Genomic DNA, 22300 nt, shown 5'->3' with positions numbered 1-22300 from the left:
GCCTGGAAAGTTCTTTCCCCAAATCTTTCCCCGGCTGACTCCTTCTCTTCATTCTATTTGCTCCGGGAACTTGGAAAATCTTGCAAAGGCATGTGTTGGGTTTTGCTTCCTTTTATTGGATGACAGTGCTACCTTCTTCTGCGAACAGTCAGACTTGATCAACTGTCACTGGGGGAGTTTGGCTCTGAAGGCCTGGGCTTCCTCATCCCAGGAGAAAGGTCATGTGATCTGCAGGCACCGGAAGGAGCCCTTCAGTGCTTTGCGTCTTGTCCGTGTGCTCAGAAGGTTTCCAGGCTTGCTACGCTGTAATTACGCGCACAGAGCCCGCTTCATTATACTTTACATGTCTTTGTTGTACTTGTTTTGAGGGTCTCCTAACGAGTGTCACCTCAAAGGAGAGAAGCAGATGGGATCACTGTATTTTGCCTGTCCCTCCTGAGGTGGCGGAGGTTTGAAAATATTTTCAGAATTTTGAAATGGTGCAACGATTAAAGAGTCTCCCCTACACATCCGAGAGCTGAGAAACCAGTGTGGGTCATATTCGATCATCAGCCAATATTTTTGGAGTAAAAAAAAATCAAGAGACTTTGCTGAATCTCAGTCTTTATACAGATAATTCCTCTGAAAAATCTAAATGATGGCATTTTATTGTTTTATGAGTTTTGGTGACCACATTGTCTCCATTAGGAGGATAAGGCTGTACTACCCTCGAAAGAAGTGGTTTTGTATGAAAATGTCATTACATAGTTTCAATATATAGGAAGTGAACATTTAGGAACATCAATCTGAAAAATATTTCTTCTTTTTATAAAGCAATTTAATGTCTCAATACTATATAAGACCCAGAAGGAAAACTTAGAAAGGGTTATCATTTAAAACTTTTTATTTTAAAATAATTTGATTTACTGAAAAGTTGCGAAAATAATACAAACAGGGGTGGATGGCTGGCTTAGTCGGTAGAGCATGTGACTCTTGATCTCGGAGCTGTGAATTCAAGCCCCAGGTTAGGTGTAGAGCTTACTTAAAAAAATAAAATAAAATAAAAGATAAAAAAAATACATATATAATAAGAGAATTCTCATGTGCCTTCAAGACCAGGCTTTATCATTACCTCTCTATCTCTACAGACACACGTATATATATTTTTTAATCATTCGATGGTAAATTGCAGACATAATTCTCCTTTACCACTAAAACTGCATGTATTTGCTAACCAGGGCATTCTCTTCCATAAAGGCAGTAGAATTTATCAACCAGGAAATTGACACCGATAATACTGATATCTAAACTGGAAGCCTTATTCAAATTTGCCAATGGTTCCACTAATGTCCTTCACAATAAAAGAAAATGGTTGTTTTTTGTTTTCCGGTCCAAGATCCATTAGGATCACACATTTTATTTCTCATGTCAAATGTGTCACATCTCTTTAGTCTCCCTAAATCTGGAAGAGCTCTTCAGTCTTTGTCTTTCGTGACTTTGAAGAAACACCTTTTCACTATCTCTTTGAGTTCTGATTTTACCTATTGGTTTAGAAAAAGGAAATCTATTTATTTTGGTGGGGTCCTCAAATAGATGTGTTTCCTCTCAATTTTGAGCACATTTCCTAAAACAAAGTTTAAGGATAAAGGACTTATTTTTTCAAAGAGTTTTTGCTTGCTCTATTATTCTAGAGTTTCCTTTTTAAAAATGTTATTTACAGTATTGGATTACCGTGGGGGGCTTGTTTGCTGTCCCTCTGGATCTCTCTGATTAGAATAGAAACTCCAGGAAGGTAGAGACTTGGGTCTTGTTTGTCCAGAACAAGAGCCCAGCACATGCTAGCTGGTCAATGAATATTTGTCGAATGAATGAAGAAAACAGAAATGTCCCTTGGGCTTGGGTGTTTAGCTTAGACCGGCCTAAAAACACTCAGATGGAGAGTAGGGAGAGAGATGATCTGGTCATCGGCCCAGGGGGAGCTCCCGGGGATGCTGTGACCTGAGGGTGAGCAGCGAGTGGGCTAGAACTTTCTGTTCTGCAAGGATCCCAGTTGAGGGCCCAAGGTCAGTGACGTCGGTGATAGCAAGAGGTACTTGGGAATGTAGCTGGGCAAAGGCCGGTGCCCATATCTCAAAGAGATCAGAAAATCCGTCCGCTCCTCGCTTCCATGCCCTTCCCCAAAAGCGCCCCTCATCCACGTAAAGAGAACGGGCCACTTTCCGCTCTCTGCGATGCTCTCACTAAACTGGGGCTGGGCGGGGAGGGGAGAAGAAGAGCATCAGGGAAGGTTCCGATCGGGGGTCCTCGGACAACCAGGGGCTCGGCGGCCATCTAATAAGTGACGGCGGGACAACGCGGGGACATCCGCGTCTGCACGTTTCTTTCCCACGTGCCCAAGGCAGCGGGGGCTAAAGGGATGCGGAGGAGGGAGAAAGAGACCCTGCCTTAGGCCTGACGAGGACAGCGGGCTGCAGCGAGCACCTAGGTCGGAGGGACCTGCCGGGCTCGCGGCAGAGACCTAGTCGGGGAACTCGGAACCGCACCGCACCCCTGGCGGCAGAGCTCAGCCTCGCGTTTTCCGCGGCGGTGGCTGCCGCTCGAGACTTTACAGCCCTCGCGAGATTTTCCGAGATTCCCGCCGCAGCGCCGGCTTACGCGGTTGCTGAGGCAACCGGGCGGCGCCGGCGCGAGCGGGAAGGAGGCGCCCGTCGAATTTTTACGTGCTAGCCTTGCGAGACTTGAGGAGACTTCAGGCGTGGTCATTCCTGAGCCCCACAGACCACGGCCTCTGCTCCAGTCGGTACTCCTGCCCCAGGGGGGCCATGGGCCGGATCTCGGGGCTCGTGCCCTCTCGCTTCCTGACGCTCTTGGCGCATCTGGTGGTCGTCATCACCTTGTTCTGGTCGCGGGTAAGACCCACGACCACCCTCCTCCCGTTCCCACCCCGTTCCCACCTCGGGGTGGTCCCAGCCCCACTACGCCCCTTCCCCAGGGCCTTACGCGGGCGTGTCTTCCCATCCCCCCTCGGACCCCAGGGCTGCCCCGCTGCGCTCCCTTCTTTCATTTTCTTCCTCTCCGCCCCGCTCCCCAGGACAGCAACATCCAAGCCTGCCTGCCTCTCACGTTCACTCCCGAGGAGTACGAGAAGCAGGACATTCAGTGAGCACTTGGGGCAGGGTGGTCAGAATTCAGCACTGGTGGGGGTGGAAGGGTCTTTGAAGAAGTCCCCGAGGCCTGAGCCAACCCCCTTCGTGTCTGCAGGCTCGTGGCAGCGCTGTCCGTCACTCTGGGCCTCTTTGCAGTGGAGCTGGCCGGTTTCTTCTCAGGGGTTTCCATGTTCAACAGCACCCAGAGCCTCATCTGTATCCTTTTTGCCTGCGCGCCTTTTCCACACGGCCCATTTCCATGTGGACTCCCTTTCAGCCACCTAACCAGGCCTTTCTGGCACAATAGTGTGTGCTCTAGCGGGCAAACAGCACCTCCGGCTGATAGATCTTCTTAGGCAACGTGGAAAGTTTAAGACGCCCTTCGATCCTTTGTTAAGTTCCCGCTGTGCACCAGGCGCTGGAGATCCCATCTGGGAGTAAAACTCTTGTTTTCTAACTTGCGGAAGAGGCAGGTATGCGGACAGGACATCTGTAATTCAGTGTGATAAGCATTGTGCCACAGGAGTGTGTGAAGATATGACGCTCTATGGAAACTCAGAAGAGACGGAGAAATAAGGAAGATGGAGATCAGGGAAGCTTCTTGACCCTTGAATTGTAGACTGAGAGGGCCAGGGCGCTGGACAGTGATTCCAGCAGAGTGAATTAAGTCATTGAGAACATTCTTTTCTTTTCTTTTCTTTTTAATGTATTTATTTGAGAGAGTGCAAGAGAGGGAGAGAGAGAATCCCAAGCAGGCTCCGCACTGCCAGAGTGGAGCCCGGTGCGGGGCTCGATCTCAAGAACAGTGAGATCATGACCTGAGCAGAAATAAAAAACTGGAAGTTTAACCTACCGAGCTGCCCAGGCACCTTGACGGTGTGCAATGGGGAACTTGCTTCTACCTGAAGGGGCCAGGCTGGCCCCCTAGATATGCGGTTGGGTAGCCTGGGGTCCCAGCTGTGCAGGCTCCGTTCTGGTCTCTACTCACATGGCTGTCCTAAAATTCAGAAGTCAGGGCTGCCGAAAACGCAGAAGTGTGGCCTTGGGAATGTGGTAAGGGAGCAAGAGGTGAACCTGAGAGCAGATGCCTGCCCCACCAATGGCCTTTTCTGGCTCATCGCTAACTACTGAACCAAAGGCTTTCCTTGACTCTGGTGCATTCCCAAGCCATTGGGGCTCATTGTAGTGCATCTGTGGCCCTGTCCTTTTTCATATTCGAGCGTTGGGAGTGTACCACGTACTGGTACATTTTCGTCTTCTGCAGGTACGGTACCACCAATGTTTGGGAGTAGGGGAGGAAGGTTTACTCAATCTGAAGGTTTCCCCCACTCAGTCCTTTACTCCATGTATGAGATACCAGAGCCACTCAACATCCTGCAGTCTTTTGAATTCCCTTTCTCCTACACTTTGGGGGTGGAGTCTCCAGTTTGGGGATTTGGGGATTTTTATTGGAAGGGGCCTTGAACCGACCACCCACTACTCTACTGTCCACAGTGCCCTCCCAGCTGTCACTGAAATGGCATTGTTCATCAGCGTCTTTGGACTGAAAAAGAAACCTTTCTGAGACCTTCGTGACGGGAACATAGGGATGACGGTTCGAGGAACACGGGACCACTCACCATTCCTGGACCGAGGAAGGCAGTCTCCAGCCCTCAAATTGCATTTGATGGAGGATGTCAGTGTTAGGGTAACTATCGCTCGAGTCTGGGATTATCAGCGTTTTCGTTAGTGCTTGTAATAAAATATATCTTAGAGTAAGATCAAGACTTACGACAATTCTAGGGGAGAATTGGGGCGGCCAAACTGCTAGAGAAACGGAAGGCTGTTTTCCAACCTTGCAGACTGTAAGATAATACGTGTCGCTTTTATTTTGGTTATTACGGTAGACGTCTGACGGAAGGGGGCCGGTGGGCGGAGATATGTAAATAAAGTCCCCGCGATTTTGGTGCCAAGCTCGTGAGTGGAGCATTCTGGGAGGAATTAGGTTGTCTCTTTTTGGCAGTCAAATCGGGAAAGAAATATTGTTTCATTCTGCAAATAAGCGAGCAACGGTAACGGAAGACCCTGAATAACATCGGGTTGCTCGGGCTAGCCCGTTAACTACTCACCCTAGGTGCAAGCGGGACCTTTTTCCTTGAGTAAGGGACACACGTGTATTTTCGTTTATCGTCAGGTAGGATAATCCTTACCTGTTCCTCCTTTGGGAGGGCAGATTGGAACATGATGATTGGAGATCGCATGACTCGTGATTAACGTCTCTGCGTAATCAGGACTTGCAACACCCTGATTGCTCCTATCTGATTCTGCCTGACGATCCTCACCTCTGTTTTTATGGGAAGTGATAGATTTGGTCTTTTGGGTGTGAAGTGGTGCAACAACCCGGATTATGCTGCGTATTGCGACTGCTCAGGGACGGTGACTGCTTGGAATTTTCCTGACTGTAGCTCGTTATTTGGGCTTCGTATTCTCCTGCTATGGGTTGCCGGTTTTCCGGAAACTTCCATCACCCGATGACGGGCCTTGACGTGTTTTTGAACGACACAGTCTTAGTGGGGCGGCTCCTTAAGGGAGGAGCCGGTTAGTGTTCCACGAGGTTAGTTAATTGTTACAAGGGTAGAACTGGTTGGTTTCCAGGTTTCCGTGAAGTCGCTGTTAATATTTTATCAAACTTGGTGTCGCCAGTGGTTTATTATCAGACCGTCTATCCCACCGAGGCCAGAAGTGCCACCTGGGCGTAGCTTCCGCTGTTCCTCAGTGGTCTGATGAGTACTCCCCACCTCTGCCTGCCGGCACATGGCAAGAACACGTCCAAAAGGAGATTATTTAAACACGCTATTAGGCATTGGACAAACACTGCCAGAGTCTGAGGTGCCACCTTGTTTCAGATCAAGGGTCGTATTTCCTAGGGAAGGTTCAGTGTATGTTGGGAAGGTCCTCTGTGCATTTTTTCAGTCCCAAATGGGGGAGCCCTGGCCATTCGAAATAAGCAGAAGGCATCCAAGGAGATGCTTTCTGGTGAGGCCCCTCAGGTGATGCCCCCCCCCCCCCCTTTTCCCTTCTGGAGGATCGTCCCTTCTGGCAGCCCTTCATCCCGAGCACTCCTTCAATAAATACTTCTTGAGCATTTCCTATATGCAAAGCTCTGTAGGAAGTACTGACTGAGGGAAGAGTGTGAATATGGTCCGTGCTCAGCCTCACGATGGAGCCATCGTGGCGCATGGAGACCGACCAGAAACAAGTTCCCCGTCCTCGCAGAGTACTTGCAGAGCAAATTGTGGTAAGAGCCGCAAAGGAGAACTACCGAGGCTACGGAGCAGGGGTTCGTTTGCCCAAGGTGGCAGGAGTATTGCTCCTATAGGAGCAGTTGGAGTTGAGGTCCTGGAGTGTGGCTGGGGAAAGTCACATCCCACTGCGGTCTGTGTGCTTCACCGATTTGTGAAAGCCGACCTTTTGTGTTTCAGAAACATTGTGGGTGAGTTGTGAAACAGCTCTTATCAGAAATGATACAAACAGTTAAATTGTATTTAAAAACAGAGGTCATAAATACTCAAAACTCATTACTTCCTATGTTTTTTCTTTTCTCTCTCTCTCTCTCTCTCTCTCTTTTTTTACTTTGTAGGAGTTTATTTTATTCATTTTTTTTTCAGTGTGGTTTACACACAATGTTACACTAGTTTCAGGTTCCTGATTATTTTCTACATGTTACTATTATGTGCTCTTGAGGTTATTTACATCTGTATCTGTATCGTGGGAGTGCTATATAATGCTGTGCTCCTACTGTGTATCTCTTCCCAGCTCATGTGGAGACATCAAGTTGGTATTTTGAAACTGGCTCCGGCAGGAGTATTTACTCCACAGAGATTGGCAACTGCAGCATATGGGGCTTTGCTGATTACCTAGATTTAAGAAAATGTTGGGGGCGCCTGGGTGGCTCAGTCGGTTAAGCGTCGAACTTCAGCTCAGGTCATGATCTCTCGCTTCGCGGGTTGGAGACCCGCTTTGGGCTCTGCTGACAGCTCGGAGCTTGGAGCCTGCTTTGGATTCTGTCTCCCCCTCTCTCTACTCCTCCCCCGTTCCTGCTCTGTCTCTCAAAAATAAATAAACGTTAAATTTTTAAAAAAAGATGACGGAGACAATGTTAATAATGCAGGTCACACATAAAACTGCCATGTCTGTAACTGTTACATTGCAAATAGCACCGAAAATAGAGGAAATATTCTCCCAGAATTTGAAAACTGTTAACAGATTCAGTGAAGAGGTCAGTCTAGTCTCTGAGGAACCAGTGAAAGTGCAACCTATCTTCACTGCTTCATTTTGTGTCGTTCCAAAATGTAAATACAAATATCAACCAACATTCATTTTGGAATTACACTGGTAGGGTATAATTCCACTTAGGAAGTCATGGATACAAGAGTGGAATTTACAGTAAAGAATATTGTATATTTCATTATTATTTGTAAATTCTGTTACACATCCTTTGTGTCAGTAAGATTGATAATAAACTTATGTACATGTATAAATATGTACTGCTTTTGGAGAGTTGGCTGTTAAATATTTATCAGCGATTCCCGCCCCTCCCATCCCAAGAAACTGCCCATCGCGGATCCTTGTTTCTAAATCCAGAGGGCACTCCTCAGCCTTCGGCTTGGCCTCTTTTTGCCACATAATATGTGGTCAAAAGACCACTACTCTTTTGAAAGGTTTTCTTTCTTGGCCTCTGAAAAATAGTTCCCTTGGTTTGCCTCCCACTATTCTGGCTGCTTCTTCTCAGGCTCATCTAATTTTTTTTTTTTTTTTTTTTTTTTTTTTTTTTTTTTTGAGAGAGAGACAGACAGTGCGAGCAGGGGAGGGGCAGAGAGAGAGGGAGACCGAATCGGAAGCAGGTTCCAGGCTCTGAGCTGTCAGCGCAGAGCCCACCGTGGGGCTCGAACTCACAGACTGTGAGATCGTGACCTGAGCTGAAGTCGGACGCTTAACGGACTGAGGCTCCCCCCCCCCGCCGAGGCGCCCCTCAGGCTCATCTAATATTGATTGTGTGCCTACAACGGGTCAGTCACGGGGGAGATGCCACTGGGTTACTTCCCCCAGTTGCCCTTATGTGTTGCTGATCATTGCTCCTTGGATACCTGTAGCTGCCTCTTGTCTTCAGACACCATGTAGATGCTGCTGTTTTCCAAGTGTTGGCTCTCTTATGTGAGCCCCAGTCCAGGGCAAAGACTGTGGGAACGAGCCGTGGGGTCAGTCCGGGTTCAAAGTGCACCCGGCCTCCTTCGTGGCTGTGTGATTGGCAACGGGTCACTTAACCTCTCTGTGCCTCGGTTCCTTCACCCACACTCCAGAAACAGGTACTGCAAGCACTTTAACCATCTGTCTCTTAGTCAACACCAGAGGCTTTGCCAATTAGCATCCGCAATAGGTTTTTCATTTTATTGTGTAATCAGTGGCTTGTCAATCAGGATAAGCCAGTCCCACAAGACGAATACTGCTTGATTCTGCTTACACGAGGTACCAAGGGTAGTCAGACACATAGAGACTTAAAGTAGAACGGGGGGTTCCAGGGGCTGAACAAAAGGGGGTGAGCTGTTCGGCGGTAGAGAGTTTGTTTTGCAAGATGAAAAATTGGAGTTCCGGAGATCGGCTGTAGAACAATATAAATGTACTAACACTACTGAATTGTGCACTTTGAAAATGAGCAAAGGCGGAAGGGTGCCTGGGGTGCTCAGTGGGTTACGCCTCCGACTCCTGCTTTCGGCTCAGGTCGTGGTCTCACAGATTGGTTCGTGGGATCGAGCCCTGCATAGGGGTCTGGGCTGACGGTGTGGAGCCTGCTTGGGATTCTCTCCACTGCTCTCCTGCTCGCTTGCACACACACTCTCTCTCTCTAAATAAGTTAATTAATCAAACCTTCAAAAATGTTTACTAAAACAAAACTTGACATTTTAAACCTTTTTTCTTGACTAATTTTAGACCTACAGAAAAGTTGCAAAATAATACAGATTTCCTGTATGCCCTTCACCCAGGTCCTCCAAATGTTAACATCTTGCAAAGTCAGGTCACGATCATGGAAACCAGAAGGTTAGTGCTGATGCCGAACCATTACCTGCTCTGCAGATCTTACTTGAATTTTACTAGCTTTCTCCTTAATGCCCTTTTTCCAATTCAGGCTCTAATCCAGGATTTCACATCGCATTTAGTTGTCATTCTCAGGCTTTTCCAACCACTTTTTTTTTTCTCCTTCCTTTCACTATCTTGACACATTTGGTAAGTCCTGGTGAGTGGTTGTGTAGAATGTCTCTCCATTTGGATTTGTCTGGTGTTTCTCATAATTAGATGGGGGGCATTGGCCTGGGGGGCTCAGTCGGCTAAGTGTCTGATTCTTTTTATTAAAAAAAAATTTTTTTTTTAATATTTATTTATTTTTGAGAGACAGAGTGAGACAAAGTGAGACTGGGGGAGGGGCAGAGAGAGAGGGAGACACAGGATTGGAAACAGGCTCCAGGCTCTGAGCTGTCAGCACAGAGCCTGATGCGGGGCTCGAACCCACAGACTGTGAGATCATGACCTGAGCCAAAGTCGGACGCTCAACCGACTAAGCCGCCCAGGCGCCCCTCTTTTTATTTTTGAGAGAGACAGAGAGATAGAGCGTGAGCTGGTTAGGGGCAGAGACAGAGGGAGACACAGAATCTGAGGCAGGCTCCAGGCTCTTGAGCCATCAGCACAGAGCCACAGTTCGATATGGGGCTCGAACTCACAAAATGTGAGATCGTGACCTGAGCCGAAGTTGGACACTTAACCGACTGAGCCACCCAGGTGCCCCAAGTGTCTGGTTCTTGATTTCGGCTCAGGTCATGATGTTATGGTTCGTGAGATTGTGACCCCCGAGATCTTGGGATTCTCTCTCTCTGCCCCACCTCTGCACGTACTCTCTCTCTCTCAAAAATAAATCAACTTAAAAAAAAATAGTTTGGAGTGAGGAGGACATTTCTGAGTATGAAAACAAAACACAGAAGTCCTAAAAGAAAGCCCATAACTAACTAGAATTTAAATAACATTTTGAAGAAAAGAAAAAGAAAAGAAAACCCCAATACATTTTATGTATTAAAAATGTAAAAAGTATGCATGGTAAAAAACCATAAGCAAAAGATAAATGACAATCTAAGGAAAATGTAATTCACATTGCAGAGAAAGGGCTCATTTTGATACATAAAAATCTACAAGTCTATAAACAATACACCAACAACCCAATAAAAAAAGGCACAGTAAGGGGCACCTGGGTGGCTCAGTTGGTTAAGTGTCCAACTTTGGCTCAGGTCATGATCTCGCAGTTTGTGGGTTCAAGCCCCGTGTCAGGCTCTGTGCTGACAGCTTGCTCAGAGCCTGGAGCCTGCTCCAGATTCTGTCTCCCTTTCTCTCTGCCCCTTCCCTGCTCATACTCTGTCTCTGTCTCTCTCAAAAATAAACATTAAGAAAAACATTAAAAAAGAAAAAGGCACAGTAAAATTGTATGGACATTTCACAGGAAAGGAAATCTAAAGAACTCTCAAATATATGAAAAGATGCCTAAGCTCATTGACCGTAAGAGAAATAAATGCAGATGGTGTTTGACTTGTACTGGTAACACCGGAAAAGTCTCACTGAGAGTTGGAGAAGGGATGGGTGGAAGTAAACAGGCCTCACCTGCTCGTGGGTGGGAGTAACCCACCCACAGAGCGCAATTTGGCAAGTGCTCCTCCTCTCTGACCCAGGATTTTCACCGCTGGGAGGTAGTCCTGCATGTGGGTGAGATGGGAACGTGCTGGTTATCCCTTACGGCTTTGCTGGAGTCGCAAACGTGTGACCGTCAACGGGAGACCGGTCGAGTCGCGTTAACAGCGTAACCCTGGGCAGCCGGGAAAGAAACAATCTCCAGGATTGTGACAAAAGGACTTTGTGGAATGGCTCCTGTCGCTTGCTTCCATTTGTGTAAAAAGTGGGAAAGCACAGACCAGCCTGTGGGAAAACCATCTCTGGAAGGAGCCAGGGTACCTGGGAAGACTGGTGCTGAGGGCAGAAGCCGGGTGCCTGGGGGACTGGGCGGGAGGGGGACTTTCTCCGTGTGCTCTTTTGAACTCTGGGAATTCTGAAGCACATGCCTTTAAAAAGACAAACCGTAACATTCCTGAAGGACGTGAGCCTGCGGTTGCCGGTGCCCCCCATCTGGAAATGAAGCCAAGTCGGAGTCCCGCAAAGCTAGAAACCGAGACAGCAGATTCCCCGATGATGTCACGGGAGTGCCTGGTTCCTGGTATTTCCAGGTGGGTTTCAGTACGTGAGCCCTCAGATTCTCCTTTTTGGTTTAAATCGGTTTGAGCTGTGCCTGTCTCGATGGTTACGTGCATCAAAGACCGCGATGGGTTTTGGGTTTTGTTTCGTTTCGTTTTCCCGCTTTATTGAGGTATAACCGACAAACACACTGTGTTTTAATGATCTTTCTTGTGCCTTATTGTAGCTCCTGGTGTCAGCACAGTGCCTGGCATCGGAGAATGAAGGAGCCCTCGTTTCACGGATGAGGAACACGGGGCCCCAGGAGAAAGCCATTTGCCTCACGCAAATATGGAGAGCTGGGGCTAGATAGGTCCCAAGTTTCCTGGCTGTCAGGCCAAATCAGTCGCTCGATTCAACAAATCTTCATTGATTATCTCCCACCTGCCAGGCTCCGGACATGGCATGTGAGACTGAAGGAAATAAGGATGATGTGGCCCCTTGCCAACCACACATACAGTCTGGACCCCCCTTCCCCCCAACAGAGGAACTTATTAACTCCAGTGAGCCTCTGAGGAATTGAGGGTTGCAGAGTCCGGATGTGCGACCAGGAGGCCTCCCAGGCTCCCAGTCCCAGAAGACTGGGATCTGCCTGCGTCTCATCTTCCCCACACCAGGCTCTGGCGTATGGCCTCCCTACCACCCAAGCCCACGCTGCTCTGTTTCCCAGAGGCTGGAGGCCCGGGCCTGTCCTGCTGCGGTTACAGGAGCCAGCTCCCTGGCCACACTGGCCACAGATGATCGGAGCTTCATCAGCTCAAACAGGGCTGTCCTCACAGGAACAGTGGGCACACAAGCCCTGCCCGAACCCATTCTCCCCAAACAGAAGCCTAGGCGTTCACCGTTAGCGGTCCATTTGCCTGCTGTGCTGTGTGTTTGTCTTTTAAAACACTCCTCACTGAAACTGTAGTTCACCATCATTCATTCATTATTCATCGGCCTGCCTTGTTTCTGGCACTGTGCTTGGGACTCATGCAGGGAGAATAGATTAAAAAGGTACCGCTTTGTGTATATATATTGTTTTATACACACACACACCAACTTTTTAAAACAGGTATCATTCTGTATGTGAGGGGGGGGGGGAGTTGATTCATTAATTTAAAAAGACTCCATCGAGGCATTTCTCTGAGCCTAGTTTTCCCCTAATGTAAAATCAAGACAATACCAACCTCATAGGGTTGTCGTGAGAGTCAGTTCATCATGGCAAGTATATAGAACAGCATTCCTAAGAGCACTGTTATAATAGCAAAAAAAGAAAAAAAAAAGAAACAACCTAAAAAGCTGGTCCTTGAAGGATTAAAGTGTGGTAAGTTTTCTGGATAATCTGGGAGATTGGCCATGAACATTTGTCTTCCCTCCCTTCCACATCTGAATTAAATAACGAGAGAAGTCAAAGGTGGATAAATCTACAAGGACCAAGAGACCCGAGACAGCTGTGGACATGAGATTTCAACAAGGCGCTCAAGGCTACATAGTGGCTGAAGGGTGATGGCAGACCACGCAAGGACAAGGGCAGAGGGAGTCAGGGCATGGCGTCCGAAGGTCCTGGAGGTCACCAGGTCCCCCGGTCAAGGCCTGGCTGAACATGGGGGGGGGGGGGGTGGCCGAGGGCCTGTTTTCAGAATGTTGGGACTCTTGGTGCTCTGTCACCTGTCAGAAGACCTGAGTCGCACACATCACCCCTCCGCATCCTGATTTTCAGGGAGGCTTTGGACATGGGGACAAGAGGTGCAGCAGACAGGAGGCTTGAGACTACAAACAGGAGCCCCCAGCCATTCCAGATCCTGCTCCCTCCATACACAGCGAGGGCAGGGATGGAACATCCAGGGTATGCTTCTCCCAAAAAACTGAACAGCCCCAGAGAAATCCTGCCATCTATCAACACTGGGGAGCCCCTTTGAAAAGTTTTCCACTGTCCTGCAGGAAAGCCAGTGGTCAGTGAATGCCCGCCCTACACACACACACACACACACACACAGCTTCCAATCAGCTTCTTGGTGCCTCCCTATAAAGGCAGGAACCAGCAGACATTTGAGATAGGCCTGCGAAATGAGAAAGACAATCCTCCCATTTTTTAAAAAAACAAACAAAAGAAACTGGAAGAGACAGATAACAAGGAGGTTGCACAAGAGAAAAAAATAGCCTATAATTAGAAAGCTAAAAAAAGGAAGGGACAACTTCACGCATATAGTCTGAGCATTTGTGTTTTTCAAAAGAAAAAAGAAGCATCTATGTGTGTCTGCACCAACCATTCTGGAGGGTTTACAAGACTGCACACAGCAGCCGTGTTGCGGAGGGTGGTGGGGGCGGAGCTCAGAGTGAGGGTTTGCTGTGCATTCTTTTGTACTTGTGATTTGTAGGGGCGCCTGGGTGGCTTGGTCCGTTAAGCGTCTGACATCAGCCCGGGTCATGATCTCTCAGTCTGTGGGTTCGAGCCCCGCATCAGGCTCTGTGCTGACAGCTCAGAGCGTGGAGCCTGCTTCAGGTTGTGTGTCTCCCTCTCTCTCTGCCCCTCTCCTGCTTGCGCACGTGCGCCCGCACACTCTCTCTCTCTCTCAAAAATAAATATTTAACAAAAACAAAAACCATGCCTGTAGCAATCCACTGGAAGCTCCTGGCACAGTAGGCTCCTGGTAGACTCCTGGTGGTTTCCTTTCTCTCCAGGAGCCCAGGGCTTGGCAGGCAGCCCCTGAGCCTTCAGGACTGGAGGGCTCAGCCAGAGGTCACAGTGGTCACAGGTTTTGCCAGCTGATTGTGACAGAGGTGGGGCTAGCCCCTGGGGCTCTACTCCAGGTGGCATTTGCTCCTACTCTTAATTAGAAGGCCTTTTCTTTACTAGCATCGAGGGGCAAAGTTTGTGAAATTAATTACCGTTTGGTCAGGTTTGACTCACGGATGGAACAAATTCATGAGTCGGTGTGGGAATGACCCGGCCCACCCCATTCCATCCCAACTTCTAAATCAGTTGTTGTTAGCAGAAGAAACCGCAATAAAAGAAAGCCTTTATTAAAGTTTTTCTCTGTGCCGCCTACATCAGAATCACCATAGGTGCTTGTTAGAAATGAACTTGTCCCCCCCCCCCCCCCCCAACCTCTTTTGAATGAGCCTTGGCAGTGGGGCCCAGAGATCTGGCTATCAAACGCAGGTGAATGTAGAAACCTCCATCATCTCAGTCTGTAAATAGATTATTTTCCTTTAGTTCAACTTCTATTTTGGGTCTCCCTTCTGCTTGCAGAAAACATTCCCTTATCCATTTCCGGGTGAACTCAGTTATCCCACGCCACCCCTTCTGCCTCCACCATTGATCTAAATTTGGGTGGGCTGCTCAGTGAGACTCCTCTGAGATACATCCTCGTAGGCCCCCACCTCCGTGGATCATACGGGCCCTCACTTCTGCTCTTGCGCTCCTGCCCCCAGGACGCAATAGCAATGTGCCAGCTTTCCAAGCCACACTTCACGGCCTTGGCTCCCCGGATTTATTCTGGGTTCTGTCCCTTCCACGTCCTCTGGATTTGGCCATTGGGGAAAATGAGGATCACCCCTCAAGCAATGCCTAACATCTGGTCTGGTCCTCCAACAGCTTCTCCCCAGCCGGTGCAGGGTCTCCGGGCCGGTGGGGGAGGGGCCTATTTCCTTCCAACCTTCCCTGTCTTAGACCCGGACGCTGCAGCTTTTGAACTTAAAAGGCTGGAATTTGGCATCTTTGTTCTCTGGCTAGAAAATAGAGTAGCCTCGAGGCCAAAAAGCAAAAGCTAGCACCCCACAGTGCCATCTGAGTCTTCAGAGAAGCTGCTCTTTTCTCCCTATGCACAGAGGCTGAGCCGCCCAGACGTCCTGGGCGTCCTGTGCCGCTGCACAAGGGCCAGGCAAGTGGCTGCTCCGGGAAGGGGAAGCAGCCGAGAGGATCTTCTCCTAGATCTGCTGAGTCCCCACACCCACCACGAGCTCCCAGTTCACTCACCTTCCCCAGACAGCTGGGAAATGACACCTCTGGTGACACAGCCAGTCCCCAGGCTTCGGCTGGCTGGGAGGGGGTGGGGGCGCTGCATTAGGGAGGTTCTCACACCGGGAGGCCAGGGTGGGGGAGGGAAGAAGCTGGCTCCTGTCTGTCTCTGAGACCGAGGCCAGCAGCCTCCCTCTGCTCCCCTTCCAGGGATTCAATGAGCAACCCCCCCCCCTCCCCCCAGGGCTATTCCTCCCCTAAGACATATCCTTCTTCACTTTTGGGGCTTGTCTTGACCCACCCCACAAGACGGTCAGCTCATCTGGTCCCATCTTCTTCTCCAAAGGGCCAGGCCTGCTGGGGATGAGCGGACTGGGTGCAGCTGCTGTTTACAGGGACCTAAAGAGACCAGTCAGGGATGGAAGGGGATGTGAATAATCTCTCACCATGTTCCAGATCAAGGCATTTTAACAACTATATGTGTAGTGCCTACAGATGTTATGTATTTGGGGTCTAGGGACAGGACAGGAACTGGCCAAGGTCACACCTATGAGGCTGGTCCGCGTGTAAAGTAGTATGTACCTGGGCACTGCAGGGCAGTTCATGCCGACTGTCTTTCCCCCTAAAGAAAAACAAACCAAACAAACAGAAAACCCCCAAAGCCCCCTCCTGTCGCAGCCTGGGACCAGAGGCTGAGTCCTCCTGTCGCCCGGGTAGCTGACCCAACTCTGGGACAGAGCTGGGTTTTGGCCGGTCTGCGGGTCTGTGGCCACCACGTGAAGCAGCCCCGCGGGGAAGCCTCGTGCCCTCTTCCCTGGCCTTAACCTTGGCCTACCTCAGCCGGGCCGGCCTGCCAAGCACCCCTGGTCTGAGCCCCACACCCTGCAGTGACTTGGTTGGGGTGGGGGTGGGGGTGTGTGGGGGGGGGAAAGAGCCTGCCTCTTCTCCCTTTCTTCACATCCCGTTACTCAGCGGCCAGGGGCTCCAGGCCTCCCCGGAGCCCCCCACCTGCGGGGCGGACCGAGGGGACCAACTCCCTCCGCCCCATCCACCTCCGCGGCGTGGTCCGGCGACCTGCGCTTGCCCCTTCTAACCTCCCACCCCAGCCCCCTGCGAACGCTGAGGCTGGTCGCTGGCGTCGGGACCCGGGCGCAGGCCGAGGCCTTGCGGGGGGAGGGGGCGGTGTGTGTGTGGAGTGCTGACTGGTTGACGGGTTTCGCGGGTGGGGGAGGACGTGGCCCGGGGCTCAGGGGCGCCATCAGCAGCAGAGGGCAGTGGCGAGGGGCGGCTGGGAGGGCTGCGGCGCGACGGGGCGGGCTGGCGGCGGGCGCGGGGAGCCTTAGCACCCGGGTTCGGGGCTCACGGTGCAGCCGCAGGTGCGGGAGCGGCGGTGGAGGGCGGGGGGCTCGCTGCCCCGCCGGCCCCGCCCCCACCGCCCAGGCTCCCGACGCGTCGCCTGCCGGCCCCGCCCCCGCCCGCAGTGCCCGGATGTGGGTGACGTGCGGCCGCCATCTTCCCGTCCCGGGCAGCCAGCGCCAGTCGGAGCCAGCGCGAGCCGCCGCCGCCGCCGCCGCCGCCGCCGCAGCCACCGCCGCCGCCGCCGCTGCCGAGTCGTCCTCCCGCCGCCCCCGCCATGTGAGTCGGCCGCCCGCGCCCGCACCGGGCCTGTCTGCCTGCGCCGGCCGCCGCCCTTGGGAGCCGGTGCGGGGGTCGCCCGGGGTTCGGCCCGCGCCCCGAGGCTAGGCCGGCGCCCGTGACTGCGCGCGGGTAGCTGGAGAGCGCCGCTCCCGGGCTGGCCGCGCGGGCGATGGCCCCGGGATGGAGCGGCCCCGGCGTCCGCCCGCCCCTGTCATGCTGCCGCCAGTCATTTCGGGGCGATCCCGGACCTTGTCTTTGAGGTCGCCCTTATTTGACAGGCGGGGAAACTGAGGCCCGGAGGGGGGGGAGGGGGCCCGACTCAAGGTCACGCGGCTTGGCGGCGGCGGCGGGGCCGGACGAAATCCAGGGTTCCCATCGGCGGCCTTCCTCCCGGGAAGGAGAAAGGGAGGGACGGATGGATGGACAGGAGGATGGGCGGAGCCCTGGCCGCGGGGCTTGTGGCTGGAGGCCCTGGGTCGTAATCCGCCCCTGCCCCTCAGGTCGGCTACCGCTGCCACCGCCCCCCCCGCCGCCCCAGCTGGGGAGGGAGGCCCCCCTGCGCCTCCTCCAAACCTCACCAGTAACAGGAGACTGCAGCAGACCCAGGCCCAGGTGGATGAGGTGAGTGCGAGGGGTGTCAACGGCAGCGGGAAGGACCCTGAGGGTTGGCATAGCGGTGTGGGGGCCCATCTTGGTTGGAGGTGGTGAGTCTGTGAGTTTGGGGACAAAGACACGCCATGCCCCTTCCCTGTTGAGCATGCACTTGCAACGGCCCTGGGGCGTTAGTCAGCCTTGCTGTCCTGGGGTGTTTCGGCCCCGGCAGGTGTGGCCCGGTGATGGACAGGCTGCTTGAGGCTCAGTGCATAGAGGGTGATGCTGTGACATCTGAGATGTCTGGCCCTCAGCATGCCCCTGATGTGTGCTCCTTGCATGTCCCCAGGTTGCTAGGCATGTTCTCTGTGTGTCCTTGGCATGTTAGCCTGGCACCATCGGGGTGCATGTTCTCTGTGGGTGCACGGCTGAGGAGTGCCCTCATTGAGGCGGCCTTGGCACACCCCCTGCCTCGCGGGCCCCTCCCCCAGGTGGTGGACATCATGAGGGTGAACGTGGACAAGGTCCTGGAGCGGGACCAGAAGCTGTCAGAGCTGGACGACCGTGCAGATGCCCTCCAGGCAGGGGCCTCCCAGTTTGAAACAAGTGCAGCCAAGCTCAAGCGCAAATACTGGTGGAAAAACCTCAAGGTGAGGGTGGGGTGGAGGCACGCAGGAGGGGGCTGGTAAGAGAACTGGTGGGTGAATGGGGGTGTCACGGTCTGTGTTGCTGACCCCCCCCCCTCTCGCCCCCAGATGATGATCATCTTGGGAGTGATTTGCGCCATCATCCTCATCATCATCATCGGTGAGTAGGGCAGCAGTGGCTAGGGCCCTTTCTCTGGAGAGGTTTCCCCTTCTAGGTTTTGAAGGTCATTAACCTAGATTTTACTATTCAGCAGAAAGCACGTATAGCTGCCGACCGCAGCTCTGATCCATCTAGAGCCCAAAACCTCGATGCTGTTTAGTCTTCACTTTGCCTGGTTCTGGGCAACTTTTGTTAAGATTTTTGGAAACAGGAACGCTGGTGAATCCCCACTGCTCCCTGAGGATAGATTTTGGGCCTAAGAGCCCAGTCCGGGGACCTTGGAATTGGGAAGTGGGAGAGCAGGCAAAGCCCAGGGGCTTGAGACACGGCTAGGAAGCCAGACATCCTACAGTTTGAGCGCTTGTGGGCCCAGAGGCCCAGAGGATTAAGAGCCTGTGGCCCCAGGGCCATACCATGGACTTGAAGAGACCTTGGAACCTACCAGTCCAGCCCCTTGCTTTACAGATGAAGACCCTAAGGCTGAGAGGGCTGGGCCGTGGGGGGCGGGGATGGGAGCAGGGCCAGGCCTGACACACTGCTTTCTCTCTCTTTCTTTCTCCCCTTCTCTCTTCTTCCTTCTCTTTCCTTCTCTACAGTTTACTTCAGCTCTTAAACCCCCGAGGAGCCCGCCCTGCCCAGAGAAGGGCCTCTCCCCACCCCTCCCCCCATCCCCAGCCGCTCCTCCACCTCTCAGCCATATCTTCCAGCCCCCCCTCCCCTGGATCCGCGTGTGTGTGTCCCTGTGTGTGTGCCCCCCCTGTAAATAGCCAGCTGTTATTTATACATATATAATATTATATATATTTGGTCTGTTTGTAGTTTTATTACTAGAAGATTTTTCCGGTTGTCCTTAACACCCCTTCCTGAAGTTCCCATCTCTTTTCTCTTTTCCTCCCGCCCCTTCCCTCTCTTCCTGACCAGCCCCTAGTCCTTTCATTTGCATCTGCTATGCAATAGTCCCTCTTCCTCTCCTCTTTCCCTTGGATTTAGCTGATCCTTCCTCCCACCCTGGCCTTCCCTGCACCCCCACCCCCAACAAAAAACAAAAAACAAAAAGCAACTGTCCAGGCCTCCCTAGGTGCATCTTTGCATTGTCGGGAGGCCCTGAGACTGGCCCCACTTGGTCCTAAGAATCCCAAGGTCTTCTGGGAGCTTCCAGCATGTTAATTAGCCTCATTTACATACTGACATCCCTTTTGGTTTCCTTCTCTTTTGTTCCATCATCCTTCATTCTTTCAACCCGTGTTGCTTTTTTACTGAGGCGCTAGTCCCCATGGTCCTTGTATCACTTTCATTTGCATGACGTTACTTGCAGGTGGTGGGAGCCTGGGCTTTTGGGGAGCCAGAACCTTCTGGCCCCCAGAATCACCCCCTCCTAGCCCCCTCTAGTCCAGTTTGCCTCCCCTACCCCCATTTTCCAAACCTCTTGTCCCCTCCCCTCCCTCCCCCTCCCCCCCTCCCCCCAGCTGGTGTGGAAGTGTCTCGGAGTTCAGTGTGTCATGAAGGACCAATAGTTTTGCCACTTGGAGTCTCTCCCCACATTCGTGCTCCCCAGTTTTCATGTGGGGCACTCAACCGACATTCCCATGGGGTCTCCCTCCCTCCCATCCGCCTGATCTGCCTCCTCCTCCTCCTCCTCCTGCCGGGAGAGTTTGGGGGTTGGCCGCAATCTGACTCTTTTGGGAGAGATGGCTACCAGTGTGTGGGGGGGTCATCACTGCCTTGGGGAGGAGTGGGGCAGGGCAGAGAATCCCCCCAATTCCTGCCTGAGATCTGGCCCCACCCTTGCTGGGGGTTGGACTGAAAACGCCCCTCCCTAATTTGGGGGGGTTGTGGCTCCCATCACTGCCCAGCTCCTCTGACTGCCCCCCTGAAGTCAGGGCGGGGGTACTAGTCACTGCCAATGAGTGTATGGGACTTGCTGGAAGATGGGGATTCTCGCCCCTTTCCAGGGCAGTCGAGCCCAGAGCGTTGTCTCCTCCTTAGGTGAAGTGATAGAGGAAGGGTCTAATGTCTTTTTAAATGGCACAATTTTAGGGGTCTGAGGGTACAGTCCCTTAATCTGCTGGAGGGGACCCCCCAAACTCTTTCTTCCCCCCACACTCAAGGTTTCTGTGTGGACGGGGGAGCAGGGAGATCTGAGCTGTGGTGTGAAAGGGTAGGGAGAGATGCTGGGGTGGGGGTGTTGTGTTCTAGACCCCCCCATATTATCCCAGTGTCCCCTGCCCCCCTTCCCTCCCCCATGCCCCCAATTCTGTGACGCATCCAGATTGTGAAAATGTACAATAAATGTGTAATGAGTACAGCTGGTGTGTGTGCTAAGACCTTTTCTTAACCAGTGGGGGCGGGGTGGGGTGGGGATTGGATCCGCAGGTTTAACAGGAAAGTTGAGAAGATCCATTTGGAACCGGACTTAACAGGAAAGTTGAGAAGATCCATTTGGAACCGGACTGAGCTTTGCTGGAGGGCCTGACCTTGGGCACAGCAAAGTGTGATTCCCACAGTGGCCACGGGTGGGCACCAGGCGCTGATAAGGGGAAGCCGTCTTGATCCCTGTGTCAGCCTGGTGAACCTGGAGGCTTGGGCTTCCCAGCTTGCCCCATTTCTCTTCCCTGGAGGCCTTCTCCTGCTCCTGGATCCCTTTCTACCCCTTGATTTAATTCCCGGATGCTCTGCATTTGCTCCCATGGTCATTTACTCCTAGGCCTGAAGTAGACGGCCGTCTTCTTCGAAACATCCCTTCCCCTGGGTGCCTAGTGCAGTGCCAGCATCCAGAAGGGGTTCATAAATACGGAACAAATTGGCTCAGAGAGACCCAGCGGAGTGTGGTATGGAGCAGGCCACAGACTGGCCTGCCACCCCTGCACCTTGTTGTAGGATTGGTGACTCTAGACCCCACGCTGAGCCCCCATAGTCTCCAGGTCCTTGACGTCCCTGATTTGACCCCCTAGCATCCCCGACCCCAGTGCTTCAACAATGAGTGGAGGGTGCCAGACCAGCTCTGGAGGGCCGACTTCTCTGGGATGCAGCGGGAGGATCCAGCAGTACGGGAAATGAAGAGAGTGTTTCCCAAACTTGTCTGCCAAGGACGCTTTTACAAATAGATGTTCTAAGAGGCCCAGGTGATTCTTAGAACTAGGTAGGCAGTCATTATAGTAATGTCCACCATTTATTTCGGGCTTACTATGTTCCATAACGTGCTCAGGGCGTTTTTCCGTTCATCTACTGAATCCTTTCCAGGTTTAAGGTTCTCATTCGCCCTAGGGACCCACCTTCTTTATAAGTGTCAAGGACCTGGATCTAAATCACGGCCCCGTTATGGACTGGAGTGTTAATCCAGACGGATTATGTAACCTCCCTGGAGCTCAGTCTCATTTGTAGGGCGGAGTAGTAGTAAGTGAGACGGCCTCCGGATTTGTGAGAAGCGCCTGGCTCGGTCCACAGGAAACCATCGGGAGCCAACCATCATCTTCATCAACACGCGGCGCCGAGATAGGAAGACCCTCTTAGGCCAGCGCCTTCCAGCTTCCCGGGGCCGCAGGGACCCAGGGCCGGAGTCCCAGCGCTGGGGGCGCTCTTGTCACGTCCGGGACAGCTAGCCCGAGTCTTGGCACAAAGCTCCCCCAACCACCGCCACCGCCGCTCACATCTGCGCCTGCGTGCAGGTCACCCTCACTGCGCCTGCGCAGAGCCGCAGTCTCCGGTACTAGTGTCGTCAAGGAAAATCCCCAGCTTCCAGGTAAACAAGCTGCCGCGTGAGAGCGCCGGCACGTGTCCTCTACAGCTCCGAGACCTCTCAGCCTATGAGGAAGTTCGGAGGGCTGGACTAGCGTTCGCGTTCCCGAACTAGGCGGGTCTGAGGATGGCGGCACAGCCAATACGAACTCCCGAAGTG

General features: G+C 52.2%; 2 protein-coding genes, 2 long non-coding RNA genes and 1 other non-coding gene across 9 annotated transcripts; 3 read left to right on the top strand and 2 right to left on the bottom strand.

Moving 5' to 3' along the window:
• Nucleotides 1-865: 865 nt before the first annotated feature.
• Nucleotides 866-2695, bottom strand: LOC147574021 (uncharacterized). The gene is made up of 2 exons (XR_015243830.1): nt 2073-2695; nt 866-1020 (listed from the first exon to the last, which is right to left on the bottom strand). It is a non-coding gene; the product is annotated as an uncharacterized LOC147574021 (long non-coding RNA).
• On the top strand, nt 2619-12437 carry TMEM107 (transmembrane protein 107). Of its 5 annotated transcripts, XR_015243827.1 has the most exons (8): nt 2619-2888; nt 3071-3138; nt 3241-3341; nt 4293-4389; nt 4620-4812; nt 10871-11146; nt 11290-11419; nt 11614-12437. XR_015243827.1 is itself a non-coding variant. In XM_025920422.2 (5 exons), exons 1-5 carry the CDS (start codon nt 2802-2804, stop codon nt 4687-4689), a joined length of 423 nt encoding a protein of 140 aa, XP_025776207.1. In that variant the 5' UTR covers nt 2619-2801; the 3' UTR covers nt 4690-6682. The 5 variants fall into 5 exon arrangements, 1 of the variants encoding a protein (XP_025776207.1); XR_015243828.1 differs by having other exon boundaries at nt 10871-11419; nt 11818-12437; XR_015243826.1 differs by having other exon boundaries at nt 10871-11419.
• On the top strand, nt 5292-5427 carry LOC112857177 (U8 small nucleolar RNA). Its single transcript, XR_003223314.1, has one exon. It is a non-coding gene; the product is annotated as a U8 small nucleolar RNA (small nucleolar RNA).
• A 1971-nt stretch (nt 12438-14408) lies between the features above and the next one.
• Nucleotides 14409-16829, bottom strand: LOC147574020 (uncharacterized). Its single transcript, XR_015243831.1, has 3 exons — nt 15671-16829; nt 15388-15450; nt 14409-14600 (listed from the first exon to the last, which is right to left on the bottom strand). It is a non-coding gene; the product is annotated as an uncharacterized LOC147574020 (long non-coding RNA).
• A 35-nt stretch (nt 16830-16864) lies between these two features.
• On the top strand, nt 16865-20710 carry VAMP2 (vesicle associated membrane protein 2). The gene is made up of 5 exons (XM_086685927.1): nt 16865-17004; nt 17508-17628; nt 18090-18248; nt 18354-18405; nt 19002-20710. Coding segments are annotated over exons 1-5 (351 nt in total). The 5' UTR covers nt 16865-17002; the 3' UTR covers nt 19019-20710.
• The last annotated feature ends 1590 nt before the right edge of the window (nt 20711-22300 follow it).

Source organism: Puma concolor, chromosome E1 (genome assembly GCF_028749965.1).
Source record: "Puma concolor isolate L17-30 chromosome E1, mPumCon1.1.hap2, whole genome shotgun sequence".
Classification (NCBI taxonomy): domain Eukaryota; kingdom Metazoa; phylum Chordata; class Mammalia; order Carnivora; family Felidae; genus Puma; species Puma concolor.
Note: the sequence above shows the minus strand (reverse complement) of the source record. Positions and strands in the feature narration are given on the sequence as shown.